Genomic DNA, 20,760 nt, shown 5'->3' with positions numbered 1-20,760 from the left:
TTAATTCTGTTCTAACTGAAACCAGGACAATAGGACAGCGTGTGGTGGTTATTGTCAAGTATCTTTTGCAAGATGAAACCCCCGACAGAGCCAACAGCTTTGTCTGCTGGGCTCTGGCCCTTGTCTCCGTCAGTGATGCCTATGAGGAGACACCTCATCCTTACAGCAGTAGGGCCTCAATGCCTTCTCATCCCCCTCCAGGAGCCTGGGAGATGTCCTCCTGTAGCCTTGTACTTGGCACTTACCCACCGTGCACTGACCCAGGAAGAGCCCTAAACCCCACTGGAGGGACAGCATCTCCCTTCCCAGAGGTTGGGGTCAGGGCCCGACTGTTGGACTTCATGGGACACATCAAGGTTTCCTCAGCATCAGGGCCTTTCCTGGGCCTTGGTCTCCCCGTCTTCACTGCCTGCCCTTTTCTGCTCTAACAAGTCCATGGGGAGGCCTTGACAGTAATGTCCCTCAGTGGGACCGTTAGCACTGTGAGAGGCTTTGGAGTTTGCATCAGACTTGGACTACTTGAGAAGCTGCTTCAGCCACCCAGATAAAGCTCCTCTGCCAGGCACAGCATTGCTGGGGGCACTGCGTGCAGCTGGCATGGGGAGAGGAGAGAAGGGGGAGAGAGGTTCAGGGCAGCCTGGAATAGGAAGGCAGGGGAGAGCTGGCAGAGGGAGAAAGCTTCCCAGCCACCTCCCCATGGTAAGTCTCTGGGTGCAGGGCAATGCCACTGCACACCCTGCCAGGCTCTCCTGGAGCTGGCCCAGCCCTCAGCTGATGGGAGCTGTCAGGAGGATGCTTGGTGTTGGAGCTGAAGGGCATGCAGGGCTTGTGTGCTGCAGGGTCAGCATGCAGGGCCCGAGGGCTCCTGTCTCTTGAGGCCGGCTGCAGGCTGTGAAGCCGGGGATGCAGGCAGGGGTGCCCAGGGCTGTGGTGCAGAGCAGGGTCCCTGCTGTGCCCCAGAGGCTGTGTGCCGCGGCAGGGCCTCTGCTACCTGCCAGTCTCCACAATCAGCCTGCCTGGGGAGCTGCCCAGGGGCTGCGGGGAGAAGCTGAGGGTGGAAGGAGCCCCCCTGGTACCGCAGGGCAGGGCAGGGTCCTGCTGCTGCCCAGAGTCTGCTGCCTGGGGCAGGCTGCTCACAGCCCCACACCTCCCTAGGGCACTGCACTGCAGAACTGCCCGGCAAGAGCTACCTGAAGGCAGTGCACTTTTTAGAATCTGCTTCATTTTCCTGCCCATGTGCTGAGGCAGAAGGATGGTAATGGAGTAGGAGCATCTGTAGTAGAGACTAAGGCTCCTCGAGCATTGCTGCTGCTCTGAGGCACCTCACACACCTCCGCACACAGACTGTACCAACGCCACCTTTGCTGTTTCTTGAGGAGTTATTTGACCTTCTCCATTCCTGCAGAAAGGGAGATGACCTTGCCCAGTGGACTTCCCAGATCACTTAGGGTTCCCTTTTACCTGTTGCTGTAGACTAGGACTGACTGCTGCAGAGCCCACAGCACAGCCCCCTGCTTCTTTTGGCACCCTCAAAACACCAAGCAGAAGTAAGCCAAGCAGCTGCAGAAAGCTCTTCCTGTGAAAGGAATGGGAAAGGATGTGTTGTGTGTGACTGTTCTATGAGACATACAAAGTATTTTGGTCAGAGAAGTCCTTAAATTTTACAATGTCACTTCTTCTTTTGGACAAACTACCTTGCTCAGGGGCAATAAATGTGTAACAACAGCTCCATCACTGAGTTCCTCTTGCTGGCATTCACAGAAACGCGGGAGCTGCAGCTCCTACACTTTGCGCTCTTCCTGGGCATCTACCTGGCTGCCCTCCTGGGCAACGGACTCATCCTCACTGCTGTAGCCTGCGACCACCGCCTGCACACCCCCATGTATTTCTTCCTCCTCAATCTTGCCCTCAACGACCTGGGCTGCATCTCCACTACTCTGCCCAAAGCCATGGCCAATTTGCTCTGGGACACCAAGGCCATACCCTATTCAGGATGTGTTGCACAGCTCTTTCTTATAACATTTTGAATTTAGCAGAACTTTCTCTTCTTACTGTCATGGCCTACGACCACTACATTGCCATCTGCAAGCCCCTGCACTACGGGAGCCTCCTGGGCAGCAGAGCTTGTGCCCAGATGGCAGCAGCTGCCTGGGGCAGTGGCTTTCTCCAAGCTGTGCTGCACATTGCCAACGTATTTTCCCTGCCCCTCTGCTGTGGCAATTCTCTCAGCCAGTTCTTCTGTGAAATCCCCCAGATCCTCAAGCTCTCTTGCACAGACTTGTACATAAGGGAAGTTCAACTTACTACAGTTACTGCTTTTCTATTTGGGGGTTGTTTTGTTTTCATTGTGCTGTCCTATGTGCAGATCTTCAGGGCTGTGCTGAGGATGCCCTCTGAGCAGGGCAGGCAAAAAGCCTTTTCCACATGCCTCCCTCACCTGGCTGTGGTCTTCCTCTTTCTCAGCACAGTTATCTTTGCCCACCTGAAGCCCCCATCAATTTCCTTCCCTTCCCTGGATGTTGTTCTGGCATTTCTGTACTTGGTTGTGCCTCCAGTAGTGAACCCCTTCATCTACAGCATGAGGAACAAGGAGATCAAGGTTGCCATGTGGAAAGTGATGACTGGGTGTTTTTCTTCAGCAATATATTGCCTGCCTTCTTCTCTAAATCACTCGTAATGCAAATCATGATAGGTGAAGCCAGTGGGTATTATGTTCTTGTGTTTTTATTGGTGTTCTGCTTTTTCTCAATTTTATTTTATCAAATATTTTCCACAAAGAAATATAATTCTTCATTTTGCTTGAGTATTTAAACCAATTAAAGTGACTTTTTGTCTTATATCCTTCCTCTGAGACATTTTCTGTGGCTTCAGGGACAGTGTGCAGCAGTGGAGGGGAAAAGAGTCGTGGCAGTCCAGCCTGGGAGCACCAGCGCTGGGTCCATGCAGAGCTGCTCTCCTGCCACTGACACCCTCTCCTGCTGAGCCCTGTTGGCGGTTTAAGGCCTGGATGCTCCTGTAGCTTGGTGCCAGTGCTGCTGTGAGGCTGTGCTGGGACTGCAGGCAGGGACAGGCAGTTGGCACATGAGTGACACAGCTGGCCTCCAGAACAGAATTTCCCTCCTAAAAGGGCCATGCCTGAAGGCTCACATCATCTTTCAGAGTTGCCGTCACATCAGAACATGCTCAACAAGAGTCCCAAAGGCTCCCTGGGATATAGGATGTGCTGGGAGAAGAGCAGGGCCTGTCCAGGTGCAGGAGAGACACAGGAACAGAAACCCTTTGCAGCTGCTGCTACCTGCAGGCACATTGTATGCACATGGAGAGAGGAACAAGAGCGAGCACAAAGGCCATCAGCTATCCCTAGGGGTGTCATGAAGGCCAGTGGGGCAGAGTGTCTTCAGGTCCTTTCTTCCTGAGAGTAACAACCATGGGGCATCTGCCTGAATAGCACAGAATAGTCCAGGGGGAAGGCACCTTCAGAGACCGTCTAGTCCAAAGTGCAAGACCTGAATGCAGCTCTGCAATGTGTTTCCTTGAACCCTCAAGGTCCCTGTGCCCATTTCTCATGCTGTGGGGCATCTCAGAGGAGGACAGAGCAAGGTAATGCACCCACCACAGGGCTGAGGTGCCTCCCAGCCTCTGGCAGTGGCTGCAGGAGCCAGAGGGACCCTTCAAGCGCTGCAGTGTACTGTGTATGTGTAAGGCAGGGACTGGTGTCTCTGAACAGCCCAGTGTGGATGAGCAGTGCACGAGGCCAGCTCAGATATGGGCACCTCACAGAGCCTTGACATTTCTCTGTGTAGAACTCCAGTAATTACCCCCAGTGTTCCCATGAGATTTTTGTCACCCTCCTTGCACAGGTTCATTGCAAATGCTTCTCTCTGACATGTCATTCTACTCTGCCTTTTGGACTGGTGGTGACAGCAAACTGGTGGCTGTTGGTGACAGCCAACATGGCTTCACACAGGGCAGATTGTACCTGACAAACCTGGTGGCCTTCTACGATGGGTTTACAGCATTGGTGGAGAGGGGAAGAGCACCTCACATCGTGAACTTTGACTTGTGCAAATCATTTGACTCTGTCCCACACAATAGCCTTGTCTCTCAATTGAAGAGACATGGGTGTGATGGATGGATCACCTGGTGGGTGAGGAATTGTCTGGATGGTCACCCTCAAGGAGCTGGAGTCTACAGCTCAATGTCCAAGTGGAGGTCAGTAAAGAGTGGTGTTCCTCAGGAGTCAGTATTGGGGCCAGCACTGTTGTCAGTGACATGGACAGTGTGATTGAGTGCAGTCTCAGTGAGTATGCTGATGACACCAATCTGGGTGGTGCAGTCAATACACTGGAGGGAAAGGATGATATGCAGATGGACCCGGACCGGATTGAGAGATTTTCCTGTGGGAACCTCATGAGGTTCACAAAGGCCAAGTGCAAGGTCCTGCAGCTGGATTGGGGCAGGGTGGAGAATGAGTAGAGAGCAGCTCTGGGGAGAAGGACCTGGGGTACTGGTGGATGAGAAGCTCAACCTGTGCTGGCAATGTGAGTTTGCAGCCCAGAAAGCCAACTGCATTCTGGGTGGCATCAATCAAGTTTGGCCCAAAGGTTGACAGAGTTGATTCTCTCCCTCAGCTCTGCTTTTCAGTACTGCATTCAGTTCTGGGACCCCAAACTCTAGAAGGACATGGAAGTATTAGAATTATTAGAAAAAGTCTAGAAGAGACCAAAAACAAGATAGAGAGTCTGGGGCAACTTTTCAGTGAAGACTGGCTGAGAAAGCTGGTTCTCTATAGCAGCCTTCCAGTACCTAAAGGGGGCCTAAAAGAGGGTGCTTTAAAATTAGGTATAAAGAAGACATTCTTTCCTTTGGGGGTGGTGGTCAATGGAACAGGTTGCCCAGAGAAGTTGTGTCAACCCATCCCTTGCCCCTTCATGGCCAGAAGCCTCCCATGCCAAACCACGATGGACACCAGCCCCCCCCCACACACACACTGCAAAGCTGGTGTTTAACCTCATCTTTCCTGCATGGGGCCTCCTCTGCACCACCCAATCTCAGCTCCCACTTTGCCACAAGTGCTCTGCATGGGTGCTACACAGCCTAACTCTACCATGTCCTGCCCTGGTTCTGCCATCCCGCTGGGCAGGGGAGAGGGTGGCCACAGCAAAGGGATGCGTTTGGGTGTGGAATGTGTGGCCTGGAAAAGACAAGGAGTCGAGGGAGAGGACAAGGCAAGGCAGCAAAGGCAGCACGAACAGTGCTGTTGGTGCGGGGCCACGTTTGTACCAGTGTAATAAATGGCTCAGCCTTCAAAATAGGACTATAATCAAAGTTTACAATTTATTAAATGAATACAGGTAAGCAAGCAGCACTGGGTGCGCCGGGAGTCTCTGCTCCACCAAGACGCACACCAGTTACATCAAGCGGATGATTTTTATGCTCCTAGGCTGATACAAATTCATTACTACTTCAAAAAAAAACCCACAGGGTTATTATAATTAGTTTCTGGAATCCAAACCCTCCTACTGGAGCATGCGTATCTGGTGGTCCCTCTGAGGGTCTCTGTGGTTCTCTCGTGCTGAAGGCTCATAGTCTTCCTCCCTCTTGTCCTTCTCCTTTGTCCAACTTGGCTGTATGTCAGAGACTTGTGCAGTGTCCCCTGCAAGCTTTGTCTTTTAGTTGTTCTTCAGCTCTCCCCTGCTCCTTAATCTCCTGGCCAGATATCAGAGACTTGCATAGTGTCCCATGCAAAAGTCATAACAGTTAGCAGTTATTCTGAACCCCCCAGATATCAGAGACTCCAAGGAAAAGCCTACAAATACATTTCCCTTCAAGCTCTCTATTGACACAAATTGCTAAAACATTCCTTTGCAAGATACAAGAACTATATACATTAACCACTCTGGTTTTCTTAGACTTGTGGTTATACAAGGGTATGTAAGACAGAAGGTCACATTCATCATACCATGCGGCCCTAGCATTGTTCCATACTGACACGAATCAGATGAACATATTTCACAGCAGGATCCTCAGAGGGCAGCAGCTGGCAGGAGGCGAGGGTGATACTATAAAAGCCAGTCAAAGTAACTCTCTAAGACTCAGTTTGGAGTTTTAGAAAGCAGGCGTTCTTTTATTGAGGTCCTGGACGCACAGGGGATCACTCCAGTGCTTACAGAACTGTTTGAGCTATAGGGATTATATACAAGCAAAACATACATGTTAATCACATTTCCCCAAAACATATTCATACTACTTCCTGTAACTCATTAAAATCAGTAAGTGTTGCTGACACATGCACATTTGTTTCCCCTGTCTTTCAGGGGTCTCTGGTGGTCATCGGTAGTCTTCCTCACTATGTTCATTAGTTGAATCCAGTTCTTGTCCATGCTCAAGCCATCGAAATCTTTCTTCTCTTATTCTTTCATCTCAGGCATGCATACAAAGCTTAGGTGGTTACACATCCAAGGATATATGCATAGCATGAGTTTCTCACCTAATCTTCTGACACATGCTCTAGGCCTGGGTCACCTTGCCCTCATTCTGAGATACAAGTCTGTAGGCTCTTACAGATAAAGCTGACTAATTAGTGACTAAAGTAACATCAGGGGTGAATGTTTCTGAACTTCCTTCTTTCTAACAAAACCTAGTAAAGGTTTCACCTATCTCCTAATGAAGCTTTTCAAATTTGAAGCCATTGTTCTGTCAAGGAAGAGACTATTTCTCCTTTCAGCTCAGTATCAATGGGAGGCCAGGAAGCCCCTCCCAAGGCTGCTCCTGCCAGCAGAGACAAGGCCGAGAATGAGGGGAGGAGAGGGGAATGGAAGGGCTGTGGTGAGGTCCCTGCTGCATTGCTGGTTGCCCTGCAGAAGATGTGCTGGCCAGCAGGCCTTGTGAGGTCACCCAGCACCTCACAGAGCACCCCAAGGCAGCAGGGATGGCACTGGAGAGGTGGCTGGCAGAGCCCAGCCAGGGGCTGGCTGTGGGTCCCCTCTGCTGCAGCCGCCTGATGGAGCGTGGCAGGAGGAGGGCAGGCAGGGCTTGGGGCTACCTTGCTCACAGTTCCCAGTTTCTTTACATGGTTCCTAACCTGAGACTTGTCCATTGACAGTAAGTGTTCCTTGCAGACGACCTTGTGAAACGCTGGGATTTGGTGGATAAATCTCATTCTGTTTTCCAAGGAGAAGAGAGCCTCTCTTTCCCATCTTGTGATGCTCTGCTCTGCATCAGGGGCAGCACAGCTCCATACATCACAGCAGGCTTAGACCGGACTTCAGGAAGAGCAACCAGGAGGAGAGAGCTTGGGCACAACCAGGGATGCCATATGAGCCGGCAGTGCTATATACGGATATGGTCACATCCACATTGGGATGATCTAGGAGGAGTGTGTCCACCCAGGCAAGGGACTTCTCATCTTCCATGACTCCACACTGGTGTGGCCATAACTGGAAGAGGCCTTCCCAGTGTGAGGCTCCTTTTCTGAAGGACTAGGGAGGAAAGGAAAGGGTTCAGAGGAGGTGTGCCAAGACAGGGCTAGGGGTCATGTGTGTGGAGGCTGAGAGCTCTGCGCTTCCTAGACCTGGTGAAGCACAGGCTCAGGGCACCCTTGTAGGAGCTCCTGACAGACAGAAATCTGCTTTCAGAGATGATGGCACATTTTGGGTAAGGGTAAAGAGCATGAGAAAGGAAATCCACCAAGAAGTGGCTGTTTTGGAGGTCCAGAGTGGTGATGAGGAGGAAGAAATGCCACTCCAAGGGCAGTGCTGTGGTGACTCAGAGGGAGTCTGCTTCAGCCCATGGCTTGTGTTTCAAGTCAGAGGCAATGAGCACAAGGAGTCCCTAGTATGGGTAGGGAGATGCTGTGGTGGGGAAGCAGGTTGGATGTCTCCAGGCTGCAGGGAAAATGGTTCAGGCATGGGACAGGATAGGACAACCTGTGGGGAGATGTCCAAGGGCACTGACAGGGCTGGAAGGCCCTGACACAGCAGAAGTCTTTGTCCCCGTGGCTCTGGCTGTTGTCTCTGCCACTGGAGCCTGTGAGATGACACATGGTGCTCCTGGCACTGGAACCATGTGGCCTCCTTGCAGCCCTGTGCACTGGAGTTGTACTGTTGTCCTTTAGTTGCCATCACACACCCCAGATCCCACTGCCCCTTGAAGAGCAGCGTGAGGGACAGAAGCTCTCTTACCAGAGCCGGGTGTCAGGCCTTGGTGCTTGCTTTGATAAAACACATCAAGGTTTCCTTGCCATCAGGGCCACCTTTACTTTGCCTTTGCCTGCCTATCATCACTGCCTCCCCTTTCCTTTGCTAACAAGTCCATGGGGGAGCTGTGGTGGTAATGGCCCCCAGTGGGACCAATTAACACTCCCAGAACCTTCAGCATTTCTCCTGGCCTTAACCTCTTGAACAGCCTGCGCTATCTTCTCTCAGCATCAGAGGTGCATGGACTCAGCGCCAAATACACCCTGGGGCTCGGCACAATGCAGAGAGCCCTCCTGTGTCCTCTTTCTGCCCAGCAGTTCCTTCAAGGCTTCAGAGCTTTTACGTCTAATTGGGGAGATTTCAGAAAGCTAGTGAATGAGGCACATTTCAATGAGCAGTTGATAATAAGGGAATTTTCCCTTCAAGCTGGATTCTTTATTGATTTATTTCAATTCCCTGCCCTCTCCCTTTGCTATTGATCCAGAGGGTCTCCTAAGGAGGTCTGGTCAGCTTGGAAAGGCAGTCCCTTGAGGCCAGGCACTCTGTGGGCAACCTTGCTCCTCACCTTCCCAGCCCCACCATTTCTCTCAGGAGCCACCTGGGACTTGCAGCACTTCTCCTCCCATCAGACTTCTCCAGTCAGGGCTGCAGCTGCATGTTACAGCTCCTTTGCACCAACTCCCATCCCTTTTCCCCACAGAACTGCCTGCACGCAGGCACAGAAGGACTGCTCCCCATTGAAAACCAACCAAAGTTAAGTGTGGTGCAGTTCAGTAAACAGTAAAACAATCTCCTCAGCTGTGTGCCCAGTGCAAGCTGCAGCTAATGAGGTTCACCTTCCCCAAGGGATGGCCATACAAGGACTGTTCTAGGCAGAGTGTTTGAAGTGATGAACACGTGCTCTTTTATTTATATATTTATTTATTTATATTTTCTTTCCTATGTTGGAATAATTTGTTCACCTTTCCAGGCAGACCTTGCTAGGTTCAGGGGCCCCTCTGTACTGGAGGTGTTTGCCTGAGGCTGGCAGCTGTCAAGAGGAGCTGTGGGAGACCAGAGGCCCTCAGGAGCTGCAGGTGGAGGCTGGGCAGTGTGTCAAAACATCAATATTGGCCATTTTTAACTATGAAAAAAAAGGAAAGCAGAATCACCAAAGTTTGTAAAAGCTGTAAATGTGCATCCATAAATTATCAATGTTTTAGAAGTTTGACTTTATTTCTGTTTAGTTTTGTTTTCTTTTTTACTTTTATTGACATTTTCAAAGCATTTCTAGTATTGTTAGGCCAACACCATTAAGATCATTCTGCATCTTGTATAAAGCCCTGTGCCCAACCCCCCCCCCCCCCCCCCCCGAAGAATCTTTGCATATCCATGACCATTCACAGTCTTTGCAAAAAAGTACATAACACTGAGATGTGGACCTTGCTGCACAGATGGAAGAAAGCAGGGCCACGAACATGCACGCAATATTCACTTTTCCAGGTGACAGATCCATGAGATGTGGAAGTGTGGCAAAAGTAGTAAACATGCTCAGCTTTATGGCCAGGACAGAGTATGCATTTCCCTCCAGGTAGGAAAGAAAGTGAAAAATGAGACCGTCTCTGAGAGGAGCAGCGTGCAGAGGGAGAGAATTAACACCCCAGAAAAGCCTAGATCTCTTCCCACACCTCAGAGCACATCCAGGCAATGGACTTTCAGGTGCTTAGAGCTGGAAGACAGGAGCTGGAGGTGTAACGCAGAGATGGCTGAGGCAGTGCCTCCCAGGCTACAGTTACAGCCAAGGGAGAAGAGGAGATGTTCACCTGCCTGGCTTTAGATGGTCCCCTACAGCACAGGAGGATTCAGGCCACACAGCATCTCCTCTGGCACCACCAGAAACTGGGCCTGAGGTCAAAGGACCATAAGGCATGTTGACAGGGTCCTCAGGAGGCCTGCAGCCCAAGCTGTCATAAGCACGGTCAGAACAGGCTGTTCAGGGCTTGATCCTGTTGCATTTTGCAAAACCAGCAAAGATGGAGACTGCACAGCCTCTGGGTGACGCCTAGCTGAGCTCATGGTGGGAAGGCTTTTTGCCTTCTTTTTAGCCTGAAGCTCTCCTCTTTCACCTTCACAGCTGTTGTCTTTTATCCTCCCACCCTGAACCCAGCTGAAGATCCTGGCTACACATCCTCCACAACCCCCTCAGAGATACAGCCAGAGGAGGTCCCCCTCGCCCTGCCCTTCCCCAGTGTCGTGGTTTAACCTGGCCGGCAGCTAAACACCACGCAGCCGTTCGCTCACCCTCCCCCCTCCCTCTCTGGGACAGGGGGGAGAAATGGAAAGTGAAGCCCGTGAGTTGAGATAAAGACAGTTTAATAAGACAGGAAAATAATAATAACAAAAATAAAATATAATAATAATAATAATAATAATAATAATAATAATAATACAAAGGTGATAATAATACTACTACTAATAATATGTACAAACAAGTGATGCACAATGTAATTGCTCACCACCCGCTGACCGATGCCCAGCCTAACCCCGAGCAGTCCGGCCCCCTCCCCCCGGCTAGCCACCCCTATATATTGTTTAGCATGACGTCAGATGGTATGGAATACCCCTTTGGCTAGTTTGGGTCACCTGTCCTGGGTCTGTCCCCTCCCAGCTCTTACTGCACCCCCAGCCTGCCTGTTGGCAGGACAGAGCAAAAGGCTGAGATGTCCTTGGCTTGGTAGAAACACTGCTCTGCAACAATTAAAACATCGGGATGTTATCAGCACTCTTCTCATCCTAAGCCAAAACACAGCATTCCACCAGCTACTAGGAAGAAAATTAACTCTGTTCTAACTGAAACCAGGACATCTATCCACCCCTTATTCCATACCATTTACGTCATGCTCAGGTTACACTCTTTTCCATACATTCTAATTAGTCACCTATAGTAGTCATGGTAGTGATAACATACAGTATTATATAGTAATTAACATGGTACAATTCAGTTCATGGGCTATTCTCACCCAGTATTAAATCTCCTTGAGGTACACACCGGACCTCTCCATTCTTTTGCATCACCCACCAAGTGTATCCAGGTCCCTGAGCAAAAGCAATTCCACGGATAGGTTTGCCTTTTCCTGAGGCAGGAGTAGCCCAGATTGTTTTACCCAGCATATTTCTTACATGCACTGCAGGGACTTTATCCCCATCTACAGTACGTAACAGGTTTGATTGGGCAGGTCCAGCTCGGTTGGCAGATCCCCTAGTATTGACTAACCAGGTGGCCTTTGCCAAATGCGTATCCCAATTTTTGAATGTCCCAACGCCCGTTGCTTTCAATGTAGTCTTTAACAGTCCATTGTATCATTCAACTTTCCCGGAGGCTGGTGCATGATAGGGGATGTGATACACCCACTCAATACCATGCTCTTTGGCCCAAGTGTCTATAAGGTTGTTTCGGAAATGAGTTCCATTGTCTGGCTCTATTCTGTCTGGGGTACCATGTCGCCATAGGACTTGCTTTTCAAGGCCCAGGATAGTGTTCCGGGCGGTGGCATGAGGCACAGGATATGTTTCCAGCCATCCGGTGGTTGCTTCTACCATTGTAAGTACGTGGCGCTTGCCATTGCGAGTTTGAGGGAGTGCGATGTAATCAATCTGCCAGGCCTCTCCATATTTATATTTCAGCCGTCATCCTCCATACCAAAGAGGCTTTGTTGTAGTTCTGCTCGAGTGGGCAGCTGAGCTCCACCACAGCCACTCTCTCACTCCCCCTCCTCAAAGAGGAATGGGGAGAAAATATGTGAAAAGGGGCCCAAGGGTTGAGATAAGGACGAGAAAATCACGCAATAATTATTGTAACGGGCAAAACAGACTCGGCATAAGAAGATAGTAAGATTTATTGCTCATTGTTAACAAGCTAGAGAAGTGAGAAACAAAGGAAAGAAACCAAAAGCACCTTCTCCCCCCATCCACCCTCTTCCACCTCCTCCCCCCGAGCGGCGCAGGGGAACGGGGGAATGGGGGTTATGATCAGTCTACAGCATTTCTTCTCTGCCGCTCCTTCTCGGTCACTCTCGTCCCCTTTGCTGTGGGGTCCCACCCATGGGACACAGTCCTTGATGAACTGATCCGGCATGGGCTTCCCACAGGCAGCAGCTCTTCCAGAACTGTTCCAGATATGGGTCCGTACCACGGGGTCCATCCCTCAGGAGCAAACTGCTCCAACCTGGCTCCCCCACGGGCAGCAGCTCCTGCCAGGTCACCTGCTCCTGTGTGGTCTCCTCTCCACAGGATACAGGTCCAGCCTGGGACCTGTTCAGGCAGGGATCTTCCACAGGCGGCAGCTTCCATCGGTGCAGGGCCACCTGCTCCACCATGGTCTCCTCCACGGAATGCACCATGGAACCCTGCTCCACCGTGGTACTCCATGGGCTGCAGGGGGACATCCTGCTTCACCATGGTCCTCACCACAGGCTGCAGGGGACTTCTGCTCCGGAGCCTGGAGCACTTCTCCCCCTCCTTCTGCACTGACCTTGGCACCTGCAAGGCTGTTTTCTCACTCCCTTCACTCTCCCGGCTGCTGTGTGCCGCAGCTTTTTTTTCCCTGTCTTAAATATGCTCTCACAGAGGCGCAAAACAACATCGCTTATTGGCTCAGCTCTGGTCAGCAGTGGGGCCCTTCCCAAACATGGGGCAGCTTCTAGATCCTTCTCACAGAAACCACCCCTATGGCTCCCTGCTACCAAAACCTTGACACATAAACCCACTACACGCATCACCTTCCCATAGATTGAGATCAGATTTGTCAAGCAGGACCTGGCTTTGATAAACCCATGCTGACTGGGCTTCAACACCTGATTGTCCTGAAAGTGTTGTGTGATGGTACTCAAGACAATCTGCTCCATGAGCTTCCCCAGCTCAGAGGTCAGACTGACAGGCCTGTAGTTCTCGAGATCTTCCTTCTGGCCTTTCTTTTACATGGCTGTCACATTTGCTAGTCACCAGTCAACTGGGACCTCCCCTGATAGCTAGGACTGTTGGCAAGTGATGGAAAGAGGCTTGGTGAGCACTTCAGCCAGCTCCCTCAGTACCAATGTGTGGAGCCCAAATAGACTTGAGTACATCGAAGCAGAATAGCAGTTCTCTAACCATTTCCTTGTGGATTATGAGGGCTTCATTCTATTCAATATCTTTATCTACCAGCTCAGGGGGTTGAGTACAAGGGGAACAACTGGTCTTGCTGCTAAATATTGAGGTAAAGATTGCACTAAGTACCTCAGTCTTTTCCTCATCTCTTCTTATTCTGTTTTCTCACATCCAATATAGGATGAAGATTCCCCTTAATTCTCTCTCTCTCTATCTCTCTTTTTTTTTTTTCCTTATGTATTTATATTTAAAAAACAAACAAACAAACAAAAAACATTTTTATTGTCTTTAAAAGTAATAGATGTATTGAGCTCCAGTTGGGCTTTGGCCCTTCTAAATTTTTTCTTTGCACAGCCTAACAACATTTAGGACTCAGCTTCCGAGAAATAACAGCATACATGAGAAGAACAGAAAGGTGGAATCTGGCAGCCTTCCATCCTCTACCCTTCTATGACACTGTGCTGGAGCTCCATTCAACTGGTTACTCCTCTACTGCCCAAAATCTCTGCAGCTGCTGATGCTTTTATCTTGTGAGAGACAGCACAGTTAGGATGAGACATCTCCCTGCAGACATTAACAGTTCACAGAGTGGGGCATTTGTCCAGGGGAACCTTGAGAAACTGCAGGATCTTACATACAAAAACCTCTTGACATTTACAAGGAGAAGAGCCTAGTCCTACAGAAGAGGAAGAGGAACCCCACATATCAGGGCAGACGGGGACCCTGCTGAGTGAGCAGCGCCCAGGAGGAGGAGGGGAGCACCATGAGGGATGCCATATGAACAGTGGTGCCTGCTCACCAGGAGCCAGGCCAGCATCCTACAGAGCTGCCTTATGAGGAGCATGTCCATCAAGAAAATACGAGTTATCAGACTCAGCTCCAATATGGTGTTACCCCACCTGCACAAGGCTGTCCCAGTGAGTAGCTCCTCATTTACGAGAGATGCAGGACTGTGCCCAGAGAGGTTGTGCCAAGGTGGGGTTCAGGGCCTAAAGCACCTGCTGTGTATAGAGTGTCTGAGAGACTTGGGTTTCTCTGGCCCAGTGGCATGGAGCATCCAAGTAGAGCAAAAGTAGCCTGAGACTGCCTGAAGGGTGTTTTTGGAGATGTTTTAGCTTTCCTCTGTAGGGAAAAATGGCATGACAAAGAAATAATGCTACAAAATTGACTTCAGGATGTTGAGACTGGACTTGAAGAGAAAGAAATTCTCATCTCCTACTGCCGCAGGGGGAGCCCTGAGCAAGGTATGAAAGGAAAATATCTCCCTTCCCAGAGGGTGGGCATCAAGGCCTACCCTTGTGCTTGGTGAAACACATCCACTTTGTCTACACCTCAGTGTCACCTTCACATTGCCTTTGTCTACTTGTCCTCACTGCCTCCAATATTCTGCTCTAACGAGCTCCAAGGGAGGCTGTGTCAGTGCTCGCCTCAGGGGGAAACTCCAGGAAACTTGCATCTAATTTGGGCTTCTGGAGAGATGTCTTCAATTGTCTCTGAGTGCCTGAGGTTCATGGGCTCATCACCAAAGCTACCAGAGGAGTCATTACAATGCTTTGGGCTGGGTCTCTGGTGCTGAGCTGGGCCGGGCTCCTGGGACAGAGAGCTCGTGGCAAGAGGACCCTGGTGCAGAGAGACAGCTCTGCCCAGGAGCAGCTCCTCTGCACAGTGCAGCAGGGCTGGGAGCTCTGACCGCAGCTGGCACAAGGAGAGGAGAGAAGGAGAGAGGGCTTGGAGGCAGTTGGCAGTGGGAGGATGCTGAGAGCTGCCTGCAGGAGAAATCTGCACAGCCCTTGACAAGGTAAGTGTCTGGCTGCAGGGCCATGCAGCTGCAGGTCCTGGAAGGGTCTCCTCCTGGGTCTTGCTTATGGGAGGGCAGTGAGCAATGCAGTAGGCTTTGAGACTGCTTCTGGGTTGCACTGCAACATGAGGAAGTCTGGCAGAAACCACTTGGAGTGCCATATCCCAGCTGCCCCTGGTCTTTCACAAGCAGGGTGGCCAAACCTCCTCCAGACACTGCAGTGGGATACTGGGACACCCCAGCTTGTGAATATCCAACTCTCTCTGTGGGGTGTTCTCCTGGGCTGCATGTTCCTCTCCGTCAGGTCTTACCTCTCTCATGGCATACTTGTGTTATCCAGGATCCTGAAGGAGAAGACACCTCCATGCTAAGGCGCTCTCCATGCTGCTGGATGGCTGTCTGTGGGCAGCTGGACTGAGGCCTCTGCACCCCCGGCTAGGAGGGAAGAGCTGAGATTCTGATCAGGTATACCAGAAATGAGGTGAGGATTCTGTGCAGCCTCACTTCGACTGGGGCTTCTCTGCTCTCAGCTGTCTCCACTTTCATCTTGGAAAAACACGGAAGTGTGATCATCGTCCTAAGAATTATAGGGCTAACTACTAGAAAATAAAGCAAAGAATTTACACCTTGCTCTACAGTGTTTTCAGAAGAGTTGCTTGTAACAACACTGCAAAGCTCATTGATCTGATAAGTGGATTGCACTTGAGTTTCCCCCACGTTCCTGCTTTCCTTCTGCTGCACAGCAGGAAGGACTCCTCTGCAGCCCAAACCAGCCCCTGCTCCCAGTGCCACTCTCAGTCAGCCCCAGCCACAGCTCAAGCAAGAGAGCTGCAGAAAGGTTTTCCTGCAAAGAGAGAGGCTCGAGCTGGAGGGTGCTTTTAGACTTGAAATAGGTTTTCCTCAGAGAGGTTTTCTGATTTTGCTCTACATACTCCTCCTTAACAGAAAACTGTGTTCAATGTCAGACAATGCCCAACATCAGCTCTGTGAGTGAGTTCCTCCTGCTGCCATTTGCAGACATGCGGGAGCTGCAGCTCCTGCACTTTGCGCTCTTCCTGGGCATCTACCAGGCTGCCCTCCTGGGCAACGGACTCATCCTCACTGCCGTAGCCTGCGACCACCGCCTGCACACCCCCATGTACTTCTTCCTCCTCAACCTCGCCCTCCTCGACCTGGGCTGCATCTCCACCACTCTGCCCAAAGCCATGGCCAATTCTCTCTGAGACACCAGGACCATCTCCTATCAAGGCTGTGCTGCACAGGTCTTTATATTTGTCATCTTGATTACAGCAGAGTTTTATATTCTCACCATCATGGCCTACGACCGCTACTTTGCCATCTGCAAGCCCCTGCATTACGGGAGCCTCCTGGGCAGCAGAGCTTGTGCCACCATGGTAGCAGCTGCCTGTGGCAGTGGCTTTCTCCATGGTGTCCTGCACACAGCCAGTACATTTTCCCTGCCCCTCTGCCACGGCAACGCTGTGGACCAGTTCTTCTGTGAAATCCCCCAGATCCTCAAGCTTTCCTGCTCAAATGCCTACATAAGAGAATTTGAGCTACTTGTTTTCAGTTTTTCTTTACTCTTCAGTTCTTTTGTTTTCATTGTGTTATCCTATGTGCAGATTTTCAGGGCAGTGCTGAAGATGCCCTCTGAGCAGGGCAGGCACAAAGCCTTTTCCACATGCCTCCCTCACCTGGCCGTGGTCTCCCTCTTTGTCAGCACTGTCCTGTTTGCCCACTTGAAGTCCCCCTCCATCTCTTTCCCATCCCTTGACCTTGTGGTGACAGTTCTGTACTCAGTGGTGTCTCCAGCAGTGAACCTCATCATCTACAGCATGAGGAACCAGGAACTCAAGGATGCCTTGAGGAAACTAGTGACCTGATAAGACCTGATAATCTTTAAAAAAAAAAAAAAAAAAAAGCCCATTGTCTTCTGCATATGACTCATAAAGCATTTCAGGAACAAGGTTATCTTTTGGTCATTTTTCATACTCTGGAGATTGCCATCACAAGCTCAGAGCTGTGGGGTGTACGGGCAGGGGGTTCAGCAATGACTGAGTAGGCCATTGCTCATTGTTCACTTGCTCTTCGGGGGATAGGATTTCCCAGAAGAGCAGGGCCTGATGTATGTGCATGGAAGACATGGAAAGAGAAACCCAATGCTGGTTCCAGCAGGCACATCATATGTGTGTGGAGAGATGAACACGAAGGAGCACAAAGGCCATCAGCTATTCCTAGAAGTCTCATGAAGGCCAGCTGGACAGATAGTGTCACAAAACCAAGTAACGTCCCCTGGGAAGCCACCTGAAGGCAGCTCTGGGATGTGCTTCCTTGAACGTCTCTGTGCCCATTCCTCATGCCTTGGGGTATCTCGGAGGAGGGCAGAGCAGGGCGAGGCACCGCAGGGCTGAGGTGCCTCCCAGCCTCTGGCAGTGGCTGCAGGAGCCAAAGGGACACTGCAGGCACTGCAGTGCACTGCATGTGGATGTGCAAGGCAGGGACCTGTGTCTCCCAACAGCCCCATGTGTATGAGGAGCATGGGAGGCCAGCTCAGACATAGGCACCTCACAGAGCCCTGACGCTGCCCTGTGTGACTCCAGAAACAACCCCTGTTGTCCCTGTGAAATTTCTGTCATGCCTCTTGCACAGATTCAATGCACATGCTCCTCTCCTCCATGTCACACTACCATGACTTTCTGGACTGGGCTTTCTGTCAGAGGTTTGGCTCAGAGATTTCTGGGGACTTGGAAAAGGCAGGCATCAAAAGCATCTTATGGAATGACAGTAAATAAATAATTAAATAAAAGGGCGAGGAGAATTGCAACTGTCACCTCTGCTCCTGCTGACATGATGGGGAAAGTCCTGCCACAGCCATCTTCAGGTATGTGGCATAAAAAATAAAGAAATTGCTGAAGCAGTAGGGAAGGGGAAAGAAGGCAATGTGGTGAACCTGGACTTTATCAAGGCCTTTGCCATGGTCTTCTGGAGTCTCCCTTTAGCCAGACTGGTGATATTTGGACTGAAGAAAGGGATGATGATGTGAGGGGGAGGGTGGCTGGACACTAGTGGTACAAAGTCCTCCTGCCACCCAGATACCAGCAGCACCCCTCAGTGATGGGCACTTGGGTCAACAACATTGACCCTCTTTTTTATCTCCCTTTATGATGACACGGAGTACATTTTCAGCTCAATTGTGGCTAATGCCAAGCTAGGAGGACTCCTTGAGCAACTTCACCTTGCACAGAGCACAATACTATGTGGGCTGCTGCAGGGCAAGTTAACTCCATCCCTGTCAGACCCAGTACAAGCAGACACTCGATTGCCATGCCGACTGTGAGATCCCCTCTGCCTACATACCCAGTAGGACCCTTACAGGAAGAAGACCTGGCTATAGATCGTCATGTTCCTTCTTGGTGGTACGGAACTGGACAGGCTTGAGAGGTTGCTTGCGGGAATCTCATGAGACTCCCACCTGCTCTCATGAGACACCACCTGGAGTACTGCGTTCAGCTCTGGGGCTCCCAGTACAAGAATGACTTGAAGCTATTAGAGTGAGTCCAGACAAGGACTACAAGGATGATCAAGGGGCTGGAGCAGCTCTCCTATTAAAACAGGCTGAGGGAGTTGGGGTTGTTCAGCCTGGAGAAGGCTCTGAGGAGACCTTATAGCATCCATCCAGTACTTAAAGTGGGCCAACAGAAAAGCTGGGGAGAGACTTTTACTCAGGGTGTGCACTGATAGGACAAGGGGAATGGCTTTAAACTTAAAGAGGGTAGATTTAGAGTGGGTAGTCAGATGAAATTCTTGATTTGGAGGTGAGGCACCAGAACTGGTGCTGTGGGTCCAGAGGTCACCCAGAGGGAGTTTGGATCAGCCCACACCCTTGTGTTTGAAGGAACAGCTGGCAGGAGTGGAGAGGCGTCATGGAAATCATGGCAATACAGGAGTGAGAGCAAGGTGGGGAAGAGAAGTGCCTGTCTGCAGCCTTCAGAGAGGTGTGGGACGGCATAGGAAAGTCTGCAGAGGAGAAGGCAGAGGGCTTTGACAAGAATGGAAGGCTGTAGCAGCACTGACACCTTTGTCCCCTTGGCCATGGCTTATGAGGAGACATGTTATACTTGCAATAAATGACTGAGTCCCAAATAGGATTGCAATTAAAGTTTACAATTTATTAAAGGAATAGAGGCAAGGAAACAGCACTGGGTGTGCCGGGAGTCTCTGATCCACCAAGACACACACCTATTACATCAGGTGGCTGGTTTTTATGCTCCTAGGCTAATACATATTCTACCCCACTTTTTGGAAAAGGCAGGGTTATTATAATTAGTTTCCCAGGATCCAAACCACCCCATGTGCGCATGCGTATCAGTCTCCAGTGGTTCCTCTGAGGGGTCGCTCGTACTGAAGGCTCATAGTCTTCCTTCCAGGCTTTGTCCTTCGATTGTTCTTCATCTTCCCCCCTTCTTCTTATTTGGTCATATCTTAGCTGGATATCAGAGACCCGTGCAGCGCCACATGCAATAGTTAGCAGTTATTTTGAAACCCCTTTGTTCTCTTATCCCAGATATCAGAGACTTGTCCCATGGAAAAGTCAGCAGTTTTTGGAAACTCCTTTGTTCTCTTATCCCCTAGACCCGAGTCTCACGATTTACCCTTCAAACCCTCTATTGACACAAACTTCTAGACTCTGTTTCACTTAGACGTGTGGTTATCCAAGGGTATGTAAGACAGAAAGTCACATTCATCATACCATGCAGCCCTAGCATTGTTCCATATTGACACGAGTCAGATGAACATATTTCACATACTCATGGCATTCGGACAATGTATTCTCCTTTCAACCATGTGAAAACGCTGGATGGTGTCATAATACTGTCCTTCACATGATATTATCGGCATCGTCCCCTACCCCACAGACTCCAGGAAGAGCCCTGAGTGAGACATGGAGGTGCTGGGGGTGCAGGATCTCCCCTCCCAGTGGCTGGGGTCAGGCCTTGGCCTTCTGCTTCGGCAAAACAAACCGAGACTTTTCTCAGCACAGTGTCTTTGACTGTCTGTAATCAGGGCCTCTAGTTATCTGCTGTAACAGTTCCCATGCGAGGCTTTCATAGTAACAGACTAGAATGGCCAACAGAGTGTAGAGAATAGAGCAGTCTAATACTACGGAATAGAGTAGCCAGCAGAGGTGAGACAGGTACTTTGATATAATGAAAGCCATCAGAAAGCTGATCCCAGTTAGATGACTGATATGGGGAGGTCAGGAGTAACCTGGCCAGGACATATGTGAGATTTGGGGGAGGGAAGAGAAAAGAGGAGGAGCTCAGAAGCTTACCTTTGCAGAGGTAAGAGGGTTCATGTCATGTTGAGGCTGCTGTAACACTGACTTCAAACAGTCTTGTAGGGCCTATAAACTATTTTCAACAGTAACAATAATCCCTAAACCTAAACATTACACAAACACCCTGACAGGACTCCACTATTGTAATGCAGAAATCAAAGTATCACCTGAAGAAAAACTCAGCCCATAGCCCCTTTCCCTTACATTTACTCTCTTGCTCACCTGAATCACTGCCCCTAACACTAACATTAAATTGCTCTATTTCATCCTAGACTTCTTGACAGATGTAAACAAAACCCTTA

The 20,760-nt window shown here is 50.2% G+C and overlaps 1 protein-coding gene across 1 annotated transcript; it reads left to right on the top strand.

The window, feature by feature from the left end:
- Positions 1–1,993: 1,993 nt before the first annotated feature.
- Positions 1,994–2,677, top strand: LOC311428561 (olfactory receptor 14C36-like; the record flags this gene model as incomplete). The annotated part of the gene is made up of 1 exon (XM_084539953.1): positions 1,994–2,677. The coding sequence occupies one exon, from the start codon at positions 1,994–1,996 to the stop codon at positions 2,675–2,677; it is 684 nt and encodes a 227-aa protein (XP_084396079.1).
- Between the last annotated feature and the right edge of the window lie 18,083 nt (positions 2,678–20,760).

The sequence above is a fragment of the Aythya ferina genome (assembly GCF_964211825.1).
Source record: "Aythya ferina genome assembly, contig: HAP1_SCAFFOLD_94, whole genome shotgun sequence".
Taxonomy (NCBI): Eukaryota; Metazoa; Chordata; class Aves; order Anseriformes; family Anatidae; genus Aythya; species Aythya ferina.
The sequence above is the reverse complement of the archived record's forward strand: the minus strand, read 5'-3'. Positions and strand labels throughout refer to the sequence as shown.